Below are 21,145 nucleotides of genomic sequence, written 5' to 3'. Positions count from 1 at the left end.
TAATGAAAAAATATTACACACACACACACACACACACACACACACACACACACACACACACACACACACACACACACACACAGAGTCACGATGACCAGGGATACCCAAAACTGAGAGTTAAGCAGAAGTCTGTCCAGACAGCCACTCGACAATGAAATCCAAGTCTTCTCACCTCCTGCCTAACTGTCATAGTACTTGCAGTCGCTCCTGATGCAGTTTGGATTTCCTGTGTGATGGTCTGGATAGATGTCTGCCTATTACACATTACGACCCTCTTCAACTGTTGGCGGTCTCTGTCAGTCAGCAGACAAGGTCGGCCTGTACATTTTTGTGCTGTATGTGTCCCTTCGCATTTCCACTTCACTATCAAATTGGAAACTGTGGACCTAGGGATGTTTAGGAGTGTGGAAATCTCACGTACAGATGTATGACAGAAGTGACACCCAATCACCTGACGACGTTTGAAGTCGGTGAGTTCTGCAGATCACCTCATTCTGCTCTCCCACGATGTCTAAAACGTATGTTTTTGGGGGTGTCCTGATACTTTTGATCACATAGTGTATATACATCTTGTTATATTGTCCATACTAGTAAATGTCTTCCACACTAATCTATGTACACAAAAACCTAGAAAGTTCATTTACAATTAATAAAAAATTACATACTGATTTAAAGTTACATGATGATTGGATAGTAAATCCTCAAATAAAATAAATAAATAAATAAAAAACAATATGCATTTATGCTGAATGACCCTGTATTTAGCAGTCTTGGTTAACAATTCACAAATATCAGACACAACACACATTCCAGTCGACAGATGCTCAAGTATGTTACCCAGCACCCACGATCTCTTGCAAGATGACTGGTCCAGAAGGGTACAGCCATACAGCAGTGTGGGGAGTGGATCTACCCACATCTTTCAGTTTCCTCTTTAGAGTTATCATCACATGCTCCAATGGATAGGTGACTTCCTGTCTAGCATTCACATCAAATCCTGAAACATTGTTTTGTGTACTAACTATGTTGTTCAGTACCTTCTACAGGTCACACGAGATATGTTCGCCACCTTCATTTAACACAGTCAATTATAGGGGATTTAAGTCAGGTGGAATTAAAAAAGATATGCTCAGATACTATTCCTAATCTCTGCAGCGCAAGTTATGAATATTTTCCCATTTCAAAACTGTAAAAATCTCTACTCATTTAGTCTCAAGGCATCTACATATTTAATTCTAAAGCAAAAATCCATTGCAGAACACAATTATATAGTGTATCACAGATTTTAACCCAGTCAATAGATAAGACAAAATTTTAAAAATCACATCTTACATACTAAATTCTAGAAAACAAAACACAGTTATATAGTCTTATGAATCTACATATAGATTTAAACTTGGTCAATGGATAAGATCTTACATACTAAGTTCATGAAAATGAGAAAAGAACAAACAAAAACTGGATACTTACGGACCATGTCTATATGCTTTCAGTTCAGTGATATTGCGTAATCCAAACAACTTCTTAGGTTTTGGATACACAAGACTGTATGCATTAGGATGTGGATTTTCAAGAGCTTTGAATGGTCCAATATAAATATCGAAAAATTTCGCCAACACAAGATCTCCTACTTCAAACTTAGAAAATCTACCCATCCCATCATTTCTCTGCTTTCTCCTATCCCCCTGTTTTTTTGTCATCTCCCTAACACATTCTTCCCTCTCTTGTAGAGACAGAATTTTACATGGTGGAAACTTAACATTTTCAGAAATAGAGTTAGCTGGTCCATGATTAAACTTGATTCCAGATGGTGAAAAACCTGTTGAAGAATGTTGTAAGCAGTTCATAATATCCTCAAAGTCACTGACATGATCTATCCAACTGGTATGATTCTTACTACAATATGTTCTAAACAGTATTCCAAGCTTTCTCATATATCTTTCTGGAGGGTTACTTGAAGGATGGTACACCGAGGTTAGAACATGCCTTATTTTTGTGTGATCAACAAAATCTTTCCAAGCTTGTGATGTAAACTGAGAACCATTATCAGATAAAATTGTCTTAGAATACCCACCTGATGAAAATATGTGTTTTCAAACACTGATTTGCTTACTGGTAGCTTTCTTGAGAGGAACCAACATTGTGAACGTCAAAAATACATTAACCATAAGAAAGAACACAACAAAATCCATTCTTAGACTCAGGTAAAGGTCCAGAAACATCCACAGACACGAGATCTAGGTTAGTATTAGGCAGTGCATTTGGCCTCTACTTGTTTGGTTTCTTACCTTCATTCTTTGACATCTGTCACAGCTGGCAATCTTTTTCTTGACTCTCCTTCCAATGTTATAAAAATAGATGTTTTCCTGAATCTTTGCTGTGCATTTGGTTGATCCAGAATGACCAAAACTCTCATGTGTATAAGTAATTAAAGTATCAATACATGATCCCAGCCAACATCGTTTCCAATCCTCTGAGTCAGTCTTATGTCTCCTGAATAAAATACCCTTGTGTACTTTATAATACTGTCTTCTCTTTTTCTCCTCCTTTCTAACCCAATGCACTCTTAACCAATTTCCAATTTTGATCTTGATTTTGATATCGACGTATGTCTTTACAAATTTTCAAGATCTCTTTTTCCTCTTTCACACCTTTCAAATACGTAATTTTAAACTCTTTTTCTCCTTCTCCAGAGTTGTTAGATAATTCACCTTCAAAATGTAGCCTAGGTAAAGCATCAGCAACTACATTATCTGTGCCCTTAATTTATCTGATTTCATAATTAAACTGCTGAAAAAACTAGACCCAATGAGTAATTCTGTTATGGTACAGTTTACACACCTGAAGATAACATAATGCTTTGTGATTGGTATAGATGATGACTTTGTGACCTAGTAAATAATTTTTAAATTGTTGAAAGTCCAAAGTACAGCCAAAAGTTCTTTCTCAGTAACAGTGTATGCCTTTTCACATTTCTGCAATACTCTACTAGCAAATGCAAGGGATCTATGTTCAATAACACCATCAATTTCAACCTCCTGAAATAAATGAGCACCCAATCCAACATCACTAATGTCTGTCATAATACACAAAGGAAGAAAGAAATCTGGTCTGAACAATATCTGACTTTGACACAACTGTCATTTGATCTCATCGAAAACATTCTGATGCTCCTGATTCCAATCTCAAATAGTATTCTTCTTCAAAAGTTCACACAAGCATGGAGCATTGAAAGCTTGGCAACTACAAAATTTTCTATAAATCCAGTTAATCCAAAAAATGATTTAAGCCGTTTTTTGTTGGGAGGAGGAGGAAAATTAGCAATAGCATCAAGTTTCTGTCAGGTACAATTCCTTTTTCAGATATAACATGTCCTTAAAATTTAGCTTCTTCCACACCAAATTTACACTTACCTGTTTTCAAAGTCATGCCTGTTAATTCTGATTTTAAAAACCACATCTCTTAACAGATTCAACTGTTGCTTCCAAGTCTTTTCTGCGACCAGAATGTCATCAACATACACAATTAATTTTGAACTCACTTCACTTCCTAAAACAGAATCCAGAGCTCTAATGAATTCAGCTACAGATACATTTAGCCCAAATGGCACCACACAATATTGAAAACACTTACCTCCATACAAAAATGCTGTATACTTTCTAGAATTAATTTCAAGTGGGATCTGGTGAAATCCAGAGGTCAAGTCCAAACTAGTCATGTATTTTACATAATTAAATTTGCGTAACAGCTCATTCATGTTCTCAGAATGATCATTCTCTCTGATAAGAAATTTATTAAGATGTCTAGAGTCCAAAAAGATTCTCATTCCACCATTTCTCTTACTTCCCACAACTAAAGGATCATTGTAAGCTTCTCTCTATTACACCCCATGTTTCCATTTTCGGAATTTCTTTCTCTACATCTTTCATTTTTGAAAATAGTATATTATATGGCTCGAGAAAGAAAGGCTGATGATCTCTAAGGTCAAGTATACACTGATAGCCTTTCCCTTTGCGTGGTTCATTTTTGAAAATGGTATATTATATGGCTTGAGAAAGAAAGGCTGATGATCTCTAAGGTCAAGTATACACTGATAGCCTTTCCCTTTGTGTGGTTTTACACTAAACACATTTCTAATTCTAAACTTCAATAACAAATTGCTAAGTTGTTCCTTTTGAATGTCATTAAGAGTCATAGCTTCCTTTACTTTAGAATCCACTACACTTTCAAAATCCTGATCCTCAATCTCTTGCCTGGTACTCACCTTGGTTCACGATATTTTGCAAATAGTTACAACTTATCCTATAGTTTAAGATATGGAAATTAGTTTTCACATAAGTATTAGTTTTAGGTTCCAAAATAAACAATTCTTTAGCATTCCATCCAAAACCAGCCTCAACTTTGACTACCCCATCCATACCGAGAATTATATTTTCTTCCAGACTAGGGATTACTAAGCATCCATGTTCAAAAGTCTTGCCTTCTATACTAAATGTTAAAAGCACCTGAGATTGCACCAATTTGCTTTGCTTACCTGTAGCTCCTTTTGTCTTTACACTTCAATTGACATTTCCAAAAAAATTCTTACAATACTGAATTTTGTCTTTAATTTGTTCAGATATACCACAAATTGAGCTACCTGTATCAATCAAACAATTCCCTTCCCACTGATCAATCTTAATCTTAATGTAAGGACATCCAAAATCCTGATCCTCAATCTCTTGCCTGGTACTCACCTTGGTTCACGATATTTTGCAAATAGTTACAACTTATCCTACAGTTTAAGATCACTTCATGTGAAAGATCACTTTCAATTTCATCAAATGCTACATCTGCACTGTTTTTGGAGGGTTTTTGCCAGGTAATGATTGAACACACTGAATGGCTTCCATAGCACAATTAACATTACATATTACAGAAGGAACACAAAATACATTACTGTCACTATTACATGTCCTACTGGGATCTTCTTTTATGTCATTCCACCAATTTGGATACAAATTTTGACTAACTACAGGTAATGTATTCCAGAATGCAAATTTATCTACATTATCATCAATTTGGTCCCAAATAAATTTCAAAAAATTTTCATCTTTATTCTCTAAGCTAACAGATAACTCACCTTTACTGTTTGGATCATTACTCGGCAAGACATTAATGAAAAACTGCTTTGACTGGACTGGTATTCCAGGACTCTCACTTACAAAATCCAAACAACGCTTACCTTACCTGTATTCACAAACTACTATGAAACTTTATTAAATCACAATTCTCATCACTATCAAAGTTACACACCTCACCTACATTTATTTGCAATATGCTACCAGTCTCAGACTTACCAACATCAGTCATTTTACAGCTCTCATTCACATCTACATCAAAAAGACCACCTAATTCAGATCCAGTACAGTTATTACCTGATTTACATATATCAATAACAATGTTTTATGACCAAGAGAAGAAATCATTAGTACACACATCAAAATTCTCATCAATCTGACATTCTGGTTTGTGATTAATATCTACATCATTATAATTAAACACAGTATTCCAAAACTTTTGATCAAAACATAAACAAGAAATCTGATGTTCCTTCTGTTCAACTTCAGATACCTGTGCTACATTATTTATACTATTATTATTGTCTAAATGTACGTGTAAATTGGGGGTCTTGTATTTGTGTTTCCTCGCCCCAAAACTGTGGACCTTCATTGAGGTGAACCACCGTTTCCCGAATAGTTGCCTCTATGATTGTTTTTCCTATTATATTGTCCATGGTTATCCCCATTATCCCTGTTCTGCTGAGGATCAAAATTTCTGTCTCTATTACCATGTTGACTCTGATTAAAGTTACCACCATCTCTGTTTCTGTAGTTGTTACCAATGTGACCTCTATCATTTTTGATTGTTATGGTACATGTTTCTTTCTACTGCCATATCCAACCTGTCAACATATCTTAAAAATTGTTCAAGGCAATTGTCAGGTCCGTGTACAAAACCCCACTGCAACCTTTCTGGTAATCTCCTTTTAAGAGCATCAATTAATGTTATTTTGTCAAATGGCCTGTCAAGGTGTGCTAATTTCTTAAGTTGATTCTTACAAAATTCTTTCAGTGTGCCATCCTTATTCCTATAATCTGGACCATTCAGAAATTCACTTTTAATTCTTCCTTGTTCATTTTATGACCAAAATTTGTTTAAAACACTTTTTTCGAAACTTTTATATGTCTCCCACTGACTTAAATTTAGGTTTACTCATTACAGAGCTTTGCCTTCAAGACATCTTTTAACAAATGTAATTTTTTGATCATCACTAATCCCTGAAACAAACCTATCTCTACGGTAGTCTAGAAAATCCACTGGATGTAAATTATCTGATGGAAAACTTTTGATTGGAATGTTGGACCATGCAATACCATCGTTTGAAAACAGACTGTTGTGAATGAAATTTTCCTGAACTAGTGAAATGTTTTGATCTAGAACATTTACAGTATTTAGCATACTGTTTTCAACATTTAAAATTTTTTGATCTAAACTACTGAAGTTCTGTTCCATTTTTTCTTCTATGACCCTCTGCTGAGCTCTGACATCGTTAACATTCTTCTCCTGTTGCGAACATTTTGTAACTAACTCATTTTGCAAAACAATAAATTTATTTTCTAATACATTGACTTTCTCATTCACACTTTTTAATCTATCAGACAACCCATTTTTTAGTTATGAAACCTGATTACTTAGTTGGTCTATTTGGTATTGTACCCTGTCCATTTTATCATCATTTGCAGATCATATTTCATTCAATTAACGGATCATTGACTGCACTAAATTTGCAATTTATGTCTGTTTTCATTTCTATTAACTAATCATTATCTGCACTAAATTTGCTATTGTTATCTGTTTTTATTTCTATTAACTGATCATTAACTGCACTCAATATTGCCAAAATCAACTGCATATTGCCAGTTTACACAGTTTCTTTGCCTTCTACACTTTCACTTGGTTCAAACATGTCTAGGCTGTGTACTACAGCTTTCACTTCATCACCACTACCCTCGCCTCTATTCATTTTGCTAGCAGTCATGAGTCCACCAAGACAGATTAATTTCACAAATGATTTGTACTTATCTTTTCTGATATCCTTCGTTGTAGTTGTCAAGTCCTCTTTCAATTCATCTGGTCCGTCATTGTTGATATTATATGGAATTCTTGTCACTGTTGATATGACTTTGTTGAGCAGCTCTCTGGTCTTCTTTCTTAAGGTGACTGGAGCTTCCGAATCTTCATTTATGTAAAAACCGCAAATACACATATCCAACATCCATTCTTCTTCTGCAACAGACAAAACTTCGTTATCAGTCAACAAATCCCAGACGAGCCAGCTCCCACTTGTAATCCTACCCTCCCACACATCATCATTAGAGTTCTCATTCTTTGCACAACTTTTGAGAATTATGAGAAGAGTAAGATTACAAAAGAAGAACTTTTTACTTATCTTGGTTATCTCGCTGTTGTTGTCGATGGCTCAAAGTCTTGTCTAGGAGTACTTTCTTGCAGCTGAAAATTCCGATTTCTTAGGTTCGTGATGGCAAAATAACTGAGGAAGAGTTGCCTGTTATGATGAATATCTTTTTATTTTATCTCATTCTTCTAAATCACACTGACTGTACAATTTCCACATTCAAAAAACCAATAATTACATTATTGTCGACAAGTTTAGCAAAACACGTGCGTTTCCATCAGAGGCGTGCCCACCACTTCTTACATTCAGCATTACTCACATTAGTCCGAAGAGTTTACTAAGCAAATGAGTTTATAAAACAAAAGATTAATCATTGATAAAATATATCATTATTTTATACATTAATCCAGCAATGAATTTGATAATTAGAGTTACATTGTACAATTAATAATATGAATTTTAAGTATGACACAATTTTTTATAATTTCAATTTTTTTAAAAGAAGAGTAATTTTAACTGTTAGTACATATCAATTGTAACACAATTTATTTTTTATACATTTTGGCCTAAAATACAATACACCATATACAAAATGATATGAATTCTTTTAATGAAACACCCAAGATAATTTTAACCTATGACTTTTCTGGAGACTAGAAATCTACTCTGTAGGAATCAGCATGGGTTTCGAAAAAGACGGTCGTGTTTCTTGACTTCCGCAAGGCGTTCGATACAGTTCCCCACAGTCGTTTAATGAACAAAGTAAGAGCATATGGACTATCAGACCAATTGTGTGATTGGATTGAAGAGTTCTTAGATTCTCAATGGAGAGAAGTCTTCTGAAGTAAGAGTGATTTCAGGTGTGCCACAGGGGAGTGTCATAGGACCGTTGCTATTCACAATATACCTAAATGACCTTGTGGATGACATCGGAAGTTCACTGAGGCTTTTTGCAGATAACGCTGTGGTGTATCGATGTAACAATGGAAAATTGTACTGAAATGCAGGAGGATCTGCAGCGAATTGACGCATGGTGCAGGGAAAGGCAATTGAATCTCAATGTAGACAAGTGTAATGTGCTGCGAATACATAGAAAGACAGATCCCTTATCATTTAGCTACAAAATAGCATGTCAGCAACTGGAAGCAGTTAATTCCATAAATTATCTGGAAGTACGCATTAGGAGTGATTTAAAATGGAATGATCATATAAAGTTGATCGTGGGTAAAGCAGATGCCAGACTGAGATTCATTGGAAGAATCCTAAGGAAATGCAATCCGAAAACAAAGGAAGTAGGTTACAATACCCTTGTTCGCCCACTGCTTGAATACTGCTCAGCAGTGTGGGATCCGTACCAGATAGGGTTGATGGAAGAGATAGAGAAGATCCAATGGAGAGCAGCGCTCTTCGTTACAGGATCATTTAGTAATCGCGAAAGCGTTATGGAGATGCTAGATAAACTCCAGTGGAAGACTCTGCAGGAGAGATGCTTAGTAGCTCGGTACAGGCTTTTGTTAAAGTTTCGAGAACATACCTTCACCGAAGAGTCAAGCAGTATATTGCTCCCTCCTATGTATATCTCGCAACGAGACCATGAGGATAAAATCAGAGAGATTAGAGCCCACACAGAAGCATACCGACAATCCTTCTTTCCACGAACAATACGAGACTGAAATAGAAGGGAGAACCGATAGAGGTATTCAAGGTACCCTCCACCACACACCATCAGGTGGCTTGCAGAGTATGGATGTAGATGTAGATATTCGAGATCATACATGGTATCGGTTATCTCTCTCTCTCTAATACAGTGGAGGAGGAAACTTGTAGAAGTGTGCGGTCCACTGGGCTTGATCATGTAGGAGGAGGAAGAGGAAGAGGAGGAGGAGGAGGAGGAGGAGGAGGAGGAGAAGTAGTAGAAGAAGAATGTTAGAGGAGTATGATTCATTACAGGTAGCTATTACCCTGTCGTCTGCTTAGTCAAACTTTCTGGACTGTGTTGGAGGAGGAACAACGATGGATCCCTTTGGTAAGCCATTACCATTACTCAATACTTTGGGGCAGCTAGTGTCTTTTTCTGTAGTTACGGTAAATGTCCTTCCAGTTAACATGTTGTCAATTAGTTTTGCTGTCCATTTGCACAGGACAAGCTGCAATAATTTATCAAGCAGTCCATGCCTCATATGCTATGTTTAGATCAAAGAAAGCAACTGATGTTTTCTGCTTCATTACTTATCCTGCCTCAATAAATGTTGCAAAAGATAAGACGTGATCAGTTCAGCTCCATCCTGATCGGAATCCAGCTTGCTCAAGAGGAAGGTTCTGAAAGATTACTGGACTAATCCGAATTTAGTATTCTTTCAAGAACTTATAAATGGTGCTCAGCAGTGTGATTGGGTGGCAGTTCTTAAGCTGGTCTTGTGCCTTGCTGAGCTTGAGTATTGCTATGATTTTTGATTGCTTCATTTTTTTTAGAGACTGAACCAGATAGCATAATGTCAGAGAAGAAATCCGTAGCCATCTTTTTGCGTAGTTCCCAATATGCAGAAGAAATTCTGGGCAGATTCCTTCACTTCCCAGTGTCTTTCCGGGCTTTACAGTTTTAAGAGAAGTAGAAATTTCAAGTATAGAGAAAGTTCTTGAGAAGTCAGATTGTTCATCAGTGTTCTTTTTGAGTGATGTAAGGTTGTATCTGATGTATCTTGCATGATTTTTATCTCTTGGTGCTCTTGATGTGGACAGTTAATGTGGTGCAATCCTATTAGCTGATATACGAGTGTTGTTCCTTACCTTAATTTTGTTTCCATCAAACTTCCTTAGTAATGACCATGCTCTTCTACTCGATGTTTGAAAACTGAGTGACTCAACTGCCTCTGTCCATTAATATGCCTGGCTGTATTGAAGTTCTGAAGCAGGTTATCCACTATTTCCAGGTGCTTGCTTTTTAGAAATTCATCATATTGTTTCTCATTAGTTTCATTCCAACCTGGAATATATTGCTTCCAGTATCCCCAATGGGTTGCTTCTTTGCTGCACTTATCATAGCTCCAACAAGCCTTTAATAGTTTTCTTTGCTTTTGGGGGAACCCAACCAAGACACTTGTCCAGATTTTTAGCACATACATCCCAGTTTGCTTTTCTGAAGTTCCATCTAGGCCATGGAATGGATGAAACGAGTGGGATATTTGTCCCTATTTCAATTAAGATTGGATGGTGTTGGTTGGGTGGGAAGACTTGTAATACAAACCGCAAACTCTGGAGAGGTAATTTATATCCATTAGTTGCTACAAAGCATAGATTCGAATTATACTCGTCTCCAAGCTTCTGATTTGAATATTACCTTATCCTTTGCATCAAATGGCAAATATAAGCTATTGCCGTCTGCCCAATTTATGACAACTTCACTATTTTCATCACTTTCCTTATATTTCCATTGAGTAAGGTGGCAGTTAAAATATATGGTATATGGAGGGTTGTTATGATACCGGGATGACCTGTGGTGCCCAAGAGATAGCTGGGGGTCTGTATACATTAATTACTGTTAGTTCCCTATTTTTACTGTAACTTCATGGATGTCATTGAGATCAGATAAGGAGCATAGATGTGTATTCTTAATTGATGATCGTACATATGCTGCCACTCCATAAACATGGTGGTATGTTGCTCCTAGTAATTCAAAGCCAGGAATTTATCCTCTGATTCACTTGCTCTGCATTTTCAGTGAACATTTCCTGATCAACAACATCAATGTTATATTTTGACAAACTCTTCTGTAAGACTTGGCATTCTGATTTTCTTGTGCCTTCAATGTTGATTTGATATATCTTGATCACAGGTAAAAAAGTTTATAGCTGGAGGGTCCTGAGAAGAACTGTGAGAGTCCATGTCTTGTGACAAATTCATTTTAGCCAGGACATCTGTAAGGTTATCTGGCTGCCTCTGCTTCTTGGATTTATATATTTGCCTGGAAGTGACTGTTCTTTGTCACCACTTAGAGGACACGTGTGACTTACGGTATGTCATGAACATGAACACCAATTAGTTGGATGGCTGGAGGGGCAAAATAATCATTACTGGGCAAACACTGCAGAACCTGCTGCACCTCAGCCCAGGCAAGCAGGGCTCTTTCTGTAAGAACTTTAATTTTCCTACCTGCGCTCATGGACCTCTGTGAAGCCTCCATCAATTTCAAACATTCCCAGCAGTTCTGATGGTCCATTGGGCAACACACACACACACACACACACACACACACACACACACACACACACACACCTTGCATGGCTAATGCACTTGATAAGTCTGTTAATGTCAGAGAAAGTACTACTAGTAGCAGACAACATCCTGTGGTACACAATGTTTCCCTTGTTATTAAACATATGGAAGGTACATTTGAAAAACTTTTTCCTTTCTACATAGATAAAGCATTAGAGGAATATGCAATACAACTTAAATCTATGTTGAGACTGTGTAACGGCACACTGTGGGTTGAGACAGTTAAATCTACTGAACTAAACATGCTGTTAAATGCTAAATCACTTGGAGGGCAAGACATAACAATGCACTGCACATCACATTTAATTGCTGTAAAGGGGTTGTAATTCACTGGGATATCATGAATATTGATGCCAAAGATGTGCAACAGGAATGGGACAGTAAAGTTGTCACAAGAATTTCACGAGAAAAGGAAATACGAGCTAGAGAAGACACCACCTTTTTTTCTGACATTCAGTATACCAAAGTTCCTGAGTACACTGCAGCAGGCCTTATCCACCTTAAAGTTAAGTCGTCCTACCTAACACTACGCACTAATTTAATTGTAAACATTTCAGTTGCACCACCCCAATTTGCAAAGGACAGTAATACGCAGAAGATGTGGTTCAGCTCCTCATGAATCAAGCACTCAATTCCCTGTTCCATCCGTGTGTGTTAATTGGTCCCAAAACCATCCAGTCTGGAGCAGACACTATCCAGTACATGCGGAAGGGAAGAAAATACAGGAGATCGAGGTTACGCAATGCATCTCATATTTCAAGGTGAAAATTTTTCTGGCCACTCAGCCTCCTGGTTTTGTAAAGTCTTTCACCTTAGCATTGAATCAGCCTGTACCAAAGAGACACCCAGACATTGATGTATGAACAGAGTACAACAACCTGCAGTAACAAATGTAGCTACAAACCTATGCCTTTGTTTAAACCAAGTATGCGTGCAACACAGACAATGCTGGCAACCCCATATCCAAAAGGTACCATTTTCATACTATGACCATTTCAATTCTGATATTTAACTCATCCACTTCTGTCTGAGGCACTGAATTAGGTGTGAATAAATACTAGTTATAGGTAACATTTCGAAATGAAACGTAACGAAACACCCATTAATCACTTAATCACATTTCTTTGTATTAACACTTAAACATCAGGTGTTTATATTACTCCAAAACAAAAAAGGAACCTGGGATACTGTATGTACAGAACAGTACTGATGCATTACAACAGCAGCTCGATGTGGTGACCACCACTGTTGTTACAGACATTGTACGAGGGTTGAGCCAGAAGTAAGGTTCTAAAAGGCCTCCAGTCACACGGGAAGGTGCTTGGCGAAATCAGTCAACAACATTGTGCACAGCTGTTCCCAAACCCTTGATTCCATCTGGCCGCACTTTGCTATGCCGCTCAGTATTGGTTCAGCAGCCGTCTGCGATGGAGGTGCCCATTGTTGATCCCGCCATGTGTGAGGTTCGTTCCATAATACAGTTTTTGCATGCAAAAGGAACTCCACTTGTAGATACTCATCATCAGTTGACAGAAATGTATGATGACAAGTGTATGTCCATTCAACAGATCTGAAAATGGTGCAGGGAGTTTAGTGCCAGTTAGGAGGTGGTCCACAATGAAGAATGGAAAGGATGACCTTCAGTTTCTGAGGAAGTTATTGAGGTGGTCCTATGTGAAGAGCTTCAAAATGGGGGGGATCACTGTCCTTGAACTTGTTGCTTGGATTCCTGGTAGTTCTTACAGTACAGTTGAAAGAGCTTTGACAGAAAAATTGGGGTATCACAAGTGCTGCATTCGACGGGTACTTCGTATGCTGACAGCAGAACACAAGGAGAAACGCAGTCACTGTGCACACGCCAGTGTCAAGAAGATAAGGAAGGATTGTTGGACTCCGATGTTACAGGAGACAAAATGTGGGTGTTGCGTTTCACTCCTGAAATGAAAGAAAAATCCAAACAATGGTGTCACTCAGGGTCATCAGTTGCAAAACAGCTGGCAAAGTCATTGCCACTGTGTTTTGGGATCGTAAGGGGAGAGTGGTGATCGATTTCATGGAATATGGGGCAACAATCAATCCAGGCAGTTATTGTGAAACACTACAAAAACTCATGCAAGCTATCCAGAACCGCAGGAGAGCATGACTGACAGAATGTGTACCGCTGCTTCACGACAACACTAAACTTCACGTTTCCCACCAAACACAGGAACTGTTGACAAACTTCGGTTGGACTGTCATACCTCACCCACCTTATAGACCAAGACCTCAACCCTAATGATTATCACTTGGGCCTCAAGTTAAAGGAACAATTGAGAGGCCAACACTTCCAGTGTGATGATGAAGTCAAAGAAGAGATGAAATGCTTCCTCAGTGGGCTGGTGGTGGAGTTCTATAACATGTGGAGACAGAAATTGGAGCACGGTCTACAAAAATGCATAGTAAAAGATGGTGATTATGTAGAAAAATAGACCTTAGTTTCTTCTTTCCAACAATGTAAATTTCTATGAAAATAAAAAATGTTGTCTATTTGTAAAAATGAAAAGAACCTTACTTCTGGATCAAATCTCACACCTATGAAGCATGTTGGTACACACTCTCCATCCGATCTGGCGTCTCTCTGGTTTCTAGTGCAGCGGCCAGAACTCATGCCAGCAAATCTTCCCCCATCTCTACAAGTGTCTTGTAAATTAAACTTTGTACATGAACCCTTGTCAGGTGACTGTGACACATCACCCTATCTGACCCACTGCATACCAGGACAAGCAATTCTGAGATTTTTCCCTTTCCACCAGCAGACATAGACGTGTTACAGATCTGAACTAAAACCGACGTAGAACGGAAATGGTACTTTTACAGACCTGGATTTCTATTCGAAATGTTATGTGCTCACCCCCATCTTACAAATCCTGGAAGTCTGTAATGGGAATTGCTGAACACCCTGTATGTTCTCTCTACCTGCCTACCCCAGCCCACTTCATGAAGACGCTCTGAATGAACTCATTATTCAGCTACTACTCCTTCATCTACACAGATTTTACCACATATAATGTGCTATGAGACCAAGCAAACAGCTGCCCCAGCAGTACAGTCATTGAGGACCTCTTAGTCATCACATACATGTCTGCTGAACAGAATGCAGAGTATGTGCTTCATCACTGCAGCAGGATTATTCATACCCATCTTGATATGCTCTCCATCTCTCACATACACTGTTCAATGGGAAATTGTCACAGAGTTGCCCATGAGTGACCATACCACAATCTCAATTCACCTTCCAGACATACCAGTGTCAAACAAAAACCTGCCATGATGGATGCTCAGTAAGACAAACTGGATGCTATATAGACAGTTTTCTGCATCTGAAGACTGTGACATCATCCACAAATGGGAAGACAACATCACCAAGATGATCAACCACACCACTGAAGCATCCACTGCAAAGGCTCAGCCCGCAACAGCAAAATGTTGCTGAATTATTAGGGAGAGCAAGAAGAGATCATGAAAAAAGTTCTTCAACACCATTCCAATGAAAGTAAAATTGTATGGGAGAAGGAGTTCTGTGGGTGTGGGAGATGCACAGTGGCAGCTGTAATGTGGAATGATAGTCACCAGACCAGATAATGGTGGAATATTTTGCCAGCTTTCCAAAATTACTGAGTGGCAGTTGAGAAGAGCAATTGGGAATTCACGTCCAACAATAAAGAAGAATACTACTGCCCCTTTTTTCATGTGGGAGCTAGAGTCAACATTATGTAGAGCTCCAGACACATTAAAAGGATTCTGCACACCTAGGAGGGAGCAGATCTACACCTTGGCTCCTGAAGAGACCTAGAATTATTTTAGATCCGATAAATTTTGATGAAGAATGCACTCCAGATCTAAACTTTAACTCTTTCACGCACAAAACAGTCCAGACCACATAGTATATAATTGTTATGATCAGTCCATGATGAATTAGGTCATCTTCAGATTTACAATTACAATAATGAGAATACATTAGTATTCACTATCATCTAAGCTATTTATAGTAATATGTGGAAGAGATAAATATGCAAATATTCCATCTTACTTAAAATAATGGAGAGTTGCTACCACCAGCATTAGCTACTGTGCATTGTTATAATTAAGAAGACACATTAAGCTTTGTGACTATATATGACAGTATCAGAGACTTGGTATTACCAATTATAATCAAATAATGTATATGTTGATGAGTGTTTTTGTGTTATTGGTACATTTATTTCATAGTCTAAGGTAAGAATAAAATGTATTCAAACATAGCAGCTTAAAAAAATTAAATTAAAAATATGTGGTGCTACCATTTTATGGGCTAGTAGTTTGGTTATCAACATAGTGTAAAATGTTAAACAAATTGGTTGACTGGGTTGTTATATGAGGATTTTAATATGAAGCTATATTAAATGCAAAAACTTGTGACATAATTGCCACTATGTCATGTGTATTGTAGATGGCACAGTTGTAGTGTAGTAACTATTTGCTTCTGAAGAAGCTAGGCTGGTGCTGGTTCAGCTGTAATTTTGCTGGCAGTGTAGACATAGCTCCTCACGGCACTGCAGCACCATCCATTTCCACACACCACAAACAGCACAGCTTCCAGAATAGTGTGTTCTGAGGCAAATCTCATTCAGTAATGTGCATCTACACTAAAAAATCTGAATATCATTGAATAGAGTCTCTGTAAACATTAAAGTAAGCACTATGATTAAACTGAGTTTGTTCACAGGGTGTTGACTCTGGTTTGTTCTTTATGTTTGTGTAAATTCATTATCTTGTAAATAGGTTAATACGCTGCCCTTTTGTTCAATATGTAAAATAGTTACTTGCTCTCCTTTATTTTTAACACAGAATGGTTTCTGTTTAGTAGGTGCACTCCAAAAGCCACTTTGTAGTTTTGAGTGTGTGAATGCTCCTTGAACAATATTTGAAAGTTTCCCCCTGTTTATCAAACGTATTGTTTATTGCTATCTCCACATGTAACTTTGTAAGCACCTGTGTACATGTATTACATTTTTACCATTATCAGTTTGACTTAAAAGCAATTTTTACATCAGATTTTTGAAACCAGTTAGTGATTATGTCCAATAATTTACTACTGTATTTTGTCATGCCAAAATTATTTTTCAGATGATCTTTTGTAGTTTTGGTATTATTATTTTCTCTGTTTTCTTTCCATAAATAATCTGTCAATGTCAGCTTCATGATACAAAAAGAACTAGCTACCTTAAAGTAAATAGTGTTCACTAATAGTCATCATGAATGAGTTCACCCAGTCAGTCGTGGATTGGGGACAATTTGTGATGTTAGAGGAAAGTAAGGGCATATACTCTCCAATAAGACACCATCTGATGAAGCACTGTGATTTTCAAACCAACCTTTAATTTGAGGGAAAAAGTCAGGATTTGGAAGTTTTTTAATTTACTTTAATATCAGCAAATTTAATCACACTTATTTTACTGCACATGCATTGTTTTAATATTGTATTTTTCCTTTACTTCCGTGCAAACTTCATTCTCTTTTTTGCATCAAATGTCTCACAATTATACTTCAGTTTTTTTTTTAATTTTTTTATTTCCAGAACACCAAACAGTATCACAAGATAAGAACCATGATGATTTGTTGAGACCACATTACAAGTTTTAATCAAGAAACCAACTGTATCAATCACTCACAAACATTAATGCAATCATTGGTAATTGTAATAGAGCTCTTCTTATGTAGTAAAATATGTATGTGTATAATTATGAAAGAGAAAAAGACACCAGTATAACTGAAATAATGTAACATTACATGGGCCATATTTGCTACCACACTCACTGATTTTAAGTAAACAAAATTTTTTCGAAAAAAGAGACAGTTGTTTAAGTTTCTTTGTAGTTTGGGGATTTTGATTAATATGGAGGCAGATTACCTATTGGGAGTCATTTCTAATGGAACCATATGCTAACATCTTACGAGGCTGTGTGAAGAATGCAGTTTTAATGCAGAGGGTGTTGTACAGTGAGGTGATGTGGTTAAGGAAGAAACTGAATAGTACATTCAGCACATTATTTGTAAAATAACACAATAAGGAAATAGAGATTTTCAAATGTCTGTGTTGCTGAGTACATGAGGAAGATAAATTAAGTAAAGAACACATTAATTTTTATTTTGCATTGTATGCCATAGTACCTTTATGTGAGGCTCTCACTAGAACTGAGTGTGAAACAACAGTCTTAAAGAGAAGGGGTCTACACTCAAGAAAGAGATGTTCAAGATTGCAAAAGAGGTGGCAGAACTTTACCATGTCTTAGAGAACAAACAAAGTTAAAACTACAGGACACTTCAGCAACCAGGAAAGAGAGAGCCATGTCCAATAAAAGGCACTGGAGTCCGCAGTTAAGAAAGGCTACATTCTTCAGAGAAAATCACAATAAGATGTCAAGGATTCTTTCCTTCATGAAAGCACTGGACAGAAAACCTTCAGAAGATTCTGAGACAAAAATTGTGTGTGATGATAAGAAATTCAGGTCATCTAAAGAAAATACGAGGAACTTGAAGAATGAGATACATCTTTTCAAGAAGAGGTTTTGATGAGAGAGAACTACATTAATGATGTATAAGATAATCTCAGAAAACTGTCTGTATATCTTCATGAGACCACAACTTATCAAGAAAATTTCTTAAGTACCATCACAGCCACTAGTATTTGAACTGTAACAGCTCAAGAACACAAAATATGAAGATGTGAAATAAGGAAGTGAGAGAATATCTCCTGTACCTAAAAGGTATCAAAGCAGTAATTCAGGAGCTGTGGAAGAAGTTGTGTTTTGGAAAACATCAGCTTTTATCATCACTAGGGTTTTACTCTGAAGCAAGAATTTGAGCTCATTTCAACATTTGCATTGTTGTTGTACTGGACACCACATTGTGTATTATTCACTGGTTCAATAGTGCAAAATTGAAATGGATCAGAAAGACCACAGTTTTAACCAGTTATAAATGGAGGGATTGTACCAAGTAATAGCTGTAGTTCTGTCATCAGTCCTCTTGGTTACTTGTGGAAACCTTTACATTACTCAGGTGACGGGAGCTGCACTGTAATCCCATACTGTAAGAGAAGAAAAATGATATTATATACATACTACTGCTTCTTCTTCAAAAGATGCTTAAAAAGACAATAAAATCAAACAAGTATATTTTAAACACAGAAGTGTTTTTTCAGCATATAAAAAAACTGAGATGTTTAATAACGCCATAATAGGGTAGAATGGATTTGTGATCCCAAATAATGAAAATTTTGGTAACCCACTTCCAGCTAGAACTTGGGACAATGAAGTGACAAATAAAGTAAAGTGGATCATCCACATCATTAAAAGTTCCAGTGTAAGAAAAATGCAGCTGCACAGGTAACAAAAATATAGTAGAAATTATGATTTTATTGAATATTGTAGACTTCATAAAATTATAGTTAAAACAGTTGTCAATGCAAAAAAAAATTGAAGGATAATTTTAAACCATAAAAATAATACAAAGGCCGCACAGTCAGCTACTGCATCTGTAGTAGTTGTTAAATTCTGTATCCATGAAGTTTGAAAAATAATCCTTGAAGGAAAGGCTATTGTAGGTCCCAACTCAAATACCAGAGTGCTACAATGAAATCTTCATAACTGTAGCAAAATCTGATCTCAGTACAACAGATTATCAAAACAAATACCTTTGGTCTTGATGGAAATTCTAAACACCTGTCTGTGACAGATGTAAAATAAATAAATAAATAAATGCAAACTTAGCATTAAAAACACAGGCACAGGGCTGCAAAATTCCATTTTTGTTCAATGCTTTTAATTGTGAAGGGTGATTTTCATTCATTGCTGGCCTCTGTTGAAGAATGTGAAGTCAGATTTGGGCTTTCACATATGAAAAAACTGTAATAATGCACAAAGCACTGTCTTATTTATACAATATTAAGATATTTTAATGTAGTAATAAAGACACTTGCAGCTATACTAGTGATGTCTAAATAGTTTAAAATTGTAGTCATTAAACAGAATCAAACCGCCATCATTTATTCATAAAACCTAATCACAATTTAAGTCCAACATATTCCTAGTTTTATAGAGACACTGCACTTTTCCATTACCATACTGCTTCCTCTTCATATTGAAATTTTGTCTTCAAGATTTTCTTCTATGCTGTGGACCACTTATCTCTTTTTAGAAAGCAACAGTAGTCAGGCATCATCCTTCATCCTGTCTTGATAATATGATACTATTTCTTTCATATCTTGATGAGGCCTTTCTCCACGTTCTTTACTAACATCTCCAAGATTTTCATGGAAGAAGTCAAGATGACTATGAAGAAAATGGATTTTAACACTCATATTGCATCCTAAATTTTTCAGTTATCTTATCCATGTACTGATACCACCTTAGTTTATTATGCAACTGGATGCCTAGGAACTTTACATGTGGAGCATCATTCAATGTGTGCCCATTGAGCTTTATTTTTGCTATCTGTTAAGTCATTTTCATTTGAAACTGAGTAATATGAGTCTTTGTAAGATTAAATGTTAAGCTGTTTGTTGTGAAACAGTTGTAAGCCTTTTTCATTATTCTCCTGGTGTATTTGCACCCTTCATCAGTATTATTGTGTCATCAGCATACATCAGTTACTGAAGTACATATACTTTGGGTGTTGGTCTGTTGAACATACAAAGAAGTCCTTACATAGTCAACAGAAAAAGTAGCTGTTGCAGAAAAGAAAATGAAGCTTGTTGGGCAGAAGACAAACAACTGAAGTGAATTTGGGAAAACATTAACATACTCAACGAAATCTTTTATGTGAAGCAAATCTCCCACTGTAGATCAAAGGAATGGCCAGGAAGAACACCACACAGAACTACAGAAAAGATTTCAGTAATTACAATCAACAAAACTTGGTATGCAGCATTTATGTGGTCAGTTTGATAAAATTCTATGGAATATTATTCAAGAAGCTAAATTGTAAACAACAAAGTTGTATTTGAGAGATGATAAAGTTACTAAACAAACTATAAGAAACTACATAGGTCAGTAGAATACTCATGGAGTGAGAAAAGCAGTAGAGCATTATAGCTCATTAAAATGCTCTCCATGCACAACACAGCTTCTGCATCTATGTCTACAAATGTACTCTGTAGGCCACCATACGATGAATGGCGGAGGGTACCTTGTATCATTACCAGTCATTTCCATCCCATTTCATTCCCAAATGGAGCAAGGCAAAAACGACAATCTATATGCTTCCTTATGAGCCCCGATTTCTCTTCTCTGGCATTTGTGGTGCTCTGATGTGATGTATGTGAGTGACAGCAGGGTTGTACTTTTCGTACACTATAGTTTCATCAGCAAACAGTCACAGATTGCTGCTTACCCT

The 21,145-nt window shown here is 36.8% G+C and overlaps 1 protein-coding gene across 7 annotated transcripts in view; it reads right to left on the bottom strand.

Annotated features, from left to right (window-relative positions):
* Nucleotides 1-17,283: 17,283 nt before the first annotated feature.
* Nucleotides 17,284-21,145, bottom strand: part of LOC126470178 (ankyrin repeat domain-containing protein 16-like) — a 104,473-nt gene continuing 100,611 nt past the window's right edge. For 4 of the 7 annotated variants that reach the window (XM_050097826.1, XM_050097828.1, XM_050097830.1 and 1 more), the window contains one exon: nt 17,286-18,839. In XM_050097826.1, the coding sequence (XP_049953783.1) occupies nt 18,808-18,839 (32 nt within the window). In that variant the 3' untranslated portion in view covers nt 17,286-18,807. Of the gene's footprint in view, nt 18,840-21,145 lie in introns of all 7 variants that reach the window. The other 3 variants (XM_050097832.1, XM_050097833.1, XM_050097831.1) reach the window with 1 other exon arrangement.

Source organism: Schistocerca serialis, chromosome 3 (assembly GCF_023864345.2).
Source record: "Schistocerca serialis cubense isolate TAMUIC-IGC-003099 chromosome 3, iqSchSeri2.2, whole genome shotgun sequence".
Taxonomy (NCBI): Eukaryota; Metazoa; Arthropoda; class Insecta; order Orthoptera; family Acrididae; genus Schistocerca; species Schistocerca serialis.
Note: the sequence above shows the minus strand (reverse complement) of the source record. Positions and strands in the feature narration are given on the sequence as shown.